At 38.0% G+C, this 4,539-nt stretch overlaps 1 protein-coding gene across 1 annotated transcript; it reads right to left on the bottom strand.

Moving 5' to 3' along the window:
* Positions 1-261: 261 nt before the first annotated feature.
* Positions 262-4,143, bottom strand: LOC113110575 (uncharacterized). The gene is made up of 7 exons (XM_026274702.1): positions 3,540-4,143; positions 2,271-2,570; positions 1,686-1,736; positions 1,515-1,562; positions 1,336-1,412; positions 706-763; positions 262-446 (listed from the first exon to the last, which is right to left on the bottom strand). The coding sequence occupies exons 1-7, from the start codon at positions 3,592-3,594 to the stop codon at positions 262-264; spliced, it is 774 nt and encodes a 257-aa protein (XP_026130487.1). The 5' UTR covers positions 3,595-4,143.
* Between the last annotated feature and the right edge of the window lie 396 nt (positions 4,144-4,539).

The raw sequence follows: 4,539 nt of genomic DNA, 5'->3' as shown, positions 1-4,539 counted from the left end.
TTTGTTCAGTGGTGGTTAATGTTGAAACTGCAGAGACAATTTATCAGCATCATAGAGATGGCGAGTCAAGGATTGGCAGCTTCATCCTTGTGACACCAACTCCAGTAACTGTAAATCTGGTTCATGTAGTGCTTTCTGGCCTTCACTATTTTCTGACATTCTTCTGTTAAGCAGCATAATCATAAGACTTGTCTTTGTTGAATTACCAGTGTTAACTGCTTTTATTCAGGAACTGCTTACTTACAGATTCTGATGTACCAATTATCTTTGAAAATAATTCCCAGCTATATTTAAACTCTCCTGTGAGAGGAGATGCCTCCTGATGGGAATCTCCCATGGAGCACCGTCGAGGGGAGAAATCAGATCCGAGAAACATACTCGGCCCGACCAGAACAGGGCTACTAAGAGAAGATAGACCCCGTCCCGGTGCACTTTCAGCAGAATTCCTGGGAGCAAAGTGATCGTGGAAAAAGAGTACAGACAAAGCCTCTGCCAAGTTTGCACCATGGCATCCAGCCCCAGTGGAGCCGGATGAGTCAGAGAGAACCAAAGGGCTCAGTCCAATGTCATGAATCGCAAACAGACCCATCTAACAAACGGTCACATCGTTGGCCATCAACTCCCTCGAGAGCTGATTCTGCGTGCTTCGCTCTCAAGCAGACAACACACTGCGTGTGTCCCTACCCCAATATATTTTTCTCTCACGGGCAGGGAAAACATACAGCCTGAACGCTATTTGCTTCTTGGTCACTACATCACCCGCCTGTGACATCACACCCATTAATGAGACTGATTACACATATTATTCAGAGCTGGTCACGCTGAAGGGCTTTCCCATAGAGTTTTCGGACGCAGCGTCTCGTTCCCTTCGAGGAACCATGCATATTACTAATCAAAAATTAAGTTTTAAATATTTGCAGTAGGACATTAACAAAATATGTTCAAGGAACATGATCTTTACTTAATTTCATATTTATTTTTGGCATTAAAAGAAAAATCAATAATTTCATATAAAATGTTTTTTTGGCTATTGCTAAAAATATACCCTAGTGATTTAAGACTGGTTTTGTGCTCCAGGGTCACATTTAACAACGCAATGATTTTAAATTCAGTGTCCTTCGAAGGACGCAGCCTCTGAACTGGGATACATATTTGATATCCTCAGACTGAAACTAAAAAAATTAAGTGACCATTGATTTCCTATGAAATCTGTCGAAACAAATGTGCTCTGGCTTTAGCCAACTAGCATCAATGTATCCAGACTGTAAATCTGGGCAAAAATCATGTAGTGCTTTCTGGCCTTCACTATTTTCTGAGGCAACAGGCAACTTTTACCATCAAGAAAGAGAGGATGAACTTACTCATTTCCTTTCCTGTACTGGTTGGCAGGCTTATCTTGGTTTGGAGATCTGCTAATATAAAAATAACATTGCAAGGGCAATCAGTTTTAAGAAGAAAATTATTTATCAGCTTTAATCTAAAATAACCAGAAAAAGCTATTATTAGCAACTTACTAGTTTTACTGTATGTTGTGGTTTCAGAAGTGGGCATTACACTTAAAACTGTTGAAAGACATTGTGAAATGTGTGATGATGTACCATATATATAGTAAATGCTCAACAAATCATGAGCTGGAGAGAATGATTCTCATTTTGAATAGCTGATTTATAAACTCAATCACTCACAGGTTTTCATGGCTGTTGTAGTAGTTTGTTCAGTGGTGGTTAATGTTGAAACTGCAGAGACAATTTATCAGCATTATAGAGAGTCATTTTACATTATTATCAAACTTTAAAGCAAAACTTGCTTGCTGGAGATACAGATCCTCAAATAATAATAATACAAATATTTGCTGTCCTTTAGTAATGTGTGGTTTTGGAGGGTACACAACAACACAAACATTATTATTAACAATTGATTTGATGAATTTAGTGAGATGGCTTTAAGGGTACAACGGCGTGTCACTGGGACAGTATCTTAAAGGCGCAACTTTGTCCCGTCTTCACTCCTAAAGTATATTATATGCATATTAGTACCTTAGAGTAGTAATGTGTAACCATAAGTAGTAATATGTACTATTACAGTCTATTAAAAGGGTCTTTACAAATATTATCCAATCTATCCAGAAGTGCCCTGCAGGTGTAACATCATCATCACTAACTAATAATGAGTTTTAGAAGTGAATCTGTATAATGTAAAATAATCCATGATCAGTAAAAACACTGGAATAAAAGTTTCTAATACAGAAGAACAGCAGTGAAATATCTCACCTCGAACCGTCACTATGACAGGATCAGATTCAGGAGATGATGTGAATGAGCTGGGACCAGCTATCATTGTATAGAAACAGATAATGTTGAGTGATTCAGGTGATTTTACAGCTGCCCATCTGAACACTTCTGCACCAGTGAGATCCAGCTCACATGATGAACTGCTTTTCATTTTCTTCTCTTCTCTGTTTATGAAGAAGTGACATTCAATCACTGAAACACGTGGATCTGTCTCACAGCTGATCTTCACTGAGCTGGACTCTCTTATGACATCTGGAGATACTTTTACTCTAGGAAATTCTGCAACAAAACAGATCAATCAGTCATTCTCATATTTATTTATTTATTTATTTATTTATTTATTACTTTAAAGGCGTCATTACATGATAAATCAATTTTGCCTTGATCCTTTTGCATATAGGAAGTCTTTGTAAAACATCATGTTTCATTACTTACATATCCTACATTTTATAAAATGATTGTGTCAGAAGACATGTAAAATGTGCAGTGTTTGAGGCTCTAGACATCTGCTTGAGAACTACTGTACTTGGTTATAAAACCTACCCACCATGTTTTCATGATCCCTGTCTGTGTTTCTTATATCTCTGTTCATGGACTATTAGTTTGTAGCTCTGTCTTGTTTGTGACCTTGTTCCCCTCATGTTTCGTTGTTGATGTTCCTGTCTTAGATTTCTGGTCTTGCTCCTGCTCAGTGTTCCTTTGTTATTTACCCTTGTTTGTTTCATTCTGTCATGCTGGGACACAGACAAAGTGAGGTGGATCCAAATGATTGTGTTTTTTTTTTTTTTGGCAAAACGAGAAAACAAACACAGGTAAATAACAAAGGAACACTGAACAAGAGCAGGAGCAATGTCCATGAACAGAGACTCAAGAATCATAGACGGGGATCATGATGCATGTAAATGAATGGGACATTTTAGTTTGAGACAAAAAAAGCTTTATTCATCGGATGTGCGCAGATACACGAGGTGCTCCTGGTGCGTACATAAATACATATGTGACATGATCCATTGTCTATAATAATAAAAAAATATATAATAAAAGCTTCTTATTTCTAGGAGCTCAAATGTTTAATCCGGTTATTGCAGTAAAGGGAATGAATTTTCATGACATGGCTAATGTAAACTAATACACCTATAAAAAGCAGAGAAGTTGTAGGTTCAAGTGTGTGCAGTATTACTAAAACATACTGAACACAAATGTGGACATACAGTATTTAACCAAAATTAAACAATAGACATCACTTACTGTAAGACTGAACCTCCATCAGGAGCTGAAAAACTATGAAGATGAACAACTCCATTACAGCGAGTGTGAGAAAAGAGACTGAATGAGACTCTCACAAAGAGTGAATTAGGAAATGGTATATCATACCACAAACTATTAATGCATTGTGTGGTCAATCATGAAGGTAAACACAGATCGTGAGACATGTACAGCTATAATCACTTTAACAGATGACAGATCTGGAGCAAAAACTAAAAGAAGGAAGGTAGTTTTGTAAAAGTAACATAAATGTGCCAAAACACCTGTGCAATATATACAGTTGAAAAAAACTAGATCTTTCTAGCATATCAGACCCGAACCAGACAAATTAAAGATTTGATCAGAAGCATGGTTGAAATGAGATGAATTCCACAGAAAGGAAACAGGATATTGTAAATCAACTCCTGGCATCACAGTTTGAAGCAAGTCCACTAACAAACTCTTTCACAAAACAGCTTTCAACATTAACACCATTAGAACAATTATTGACAATTGCAATTCGGAAAATGATTGATGGTCAAAGAGATGCACAGCCTGACCATCACATGTAAACCCATGAAATCATGATCACAAGATCGTTGGATTGACTTCCCCCCACCTCGAAGAACCAGACTGAAATTCCTAAGGCCTGGTTCACACGGGACGATTTAAAATTGTCGGCCGATTTTCTAAATATGAGAGACCCCACACACGGCGATAAAAAATCACGGGTCTAACAGTTTTGGTCGTTCCGTGTGTGGTGTGCAGCCACACGGCAATATCAACACATCACACACGAACCAATTTGACTGACTCCCGAGCATTCCCAGGTCAGACGGGAAATCTCGCAAAATCCCTCGAGATCAAACGTGACTTCAGAGTAAACAATCATGGCGGACGAAGAGGATGCAGTGGCCATAGTTTGTGCTTTGTTTTTAACAGAAAAAAAACATAAGAAAAACAAGAAAAGGCGATGGTCAAAGAGGTGGAGACAACGCGAGCA

Source organism: Carassius auratus, chromosome 11, assembly GCF_003368295.1.
Source record: "Carassius auratus strain Wakin chromosome 11, ASM336829v1, whole genome shotgun sequence".
In the NCBI taxonomy this organism is placed as follows: Eukaryota; Metazoa; Chordata; class Actinopteri; order Cypriniformes; family Cyprinidae; genus Carassius; species Carassius auratus.
This window is presented reverse-complemented; position numbering and strand designations above follow the sequence as displayed.

What these genes read in the sequence shown, in the direction of transcription:
- LOC113110575 (XM_026274702.1), bottom strand. Translation starts at nt 3,594, where the DNA reads ATGGAGTTGTTCATCTTCATAGTTTTTCAGCTCCTGATGGAGGTTCAG. An exon ending in GATGGAGGTTCAGTCTTACA is followed by an intron (nt 2,571 to 3,539) that starts GTAAGTGATGTC and finishes GTTTTGTTGCAG; the next exon opens with AATTTCCTAGAGTAAAAGTA. An exon ending in CACAACATACAGTAAAACTA is followed by an intron (nt 1,413 to 1,514) that starts GTAAGTTGCTAA and finishes TTTTTATATTAG; the next exon opens with CAGATCTCCAAACCAAGATA.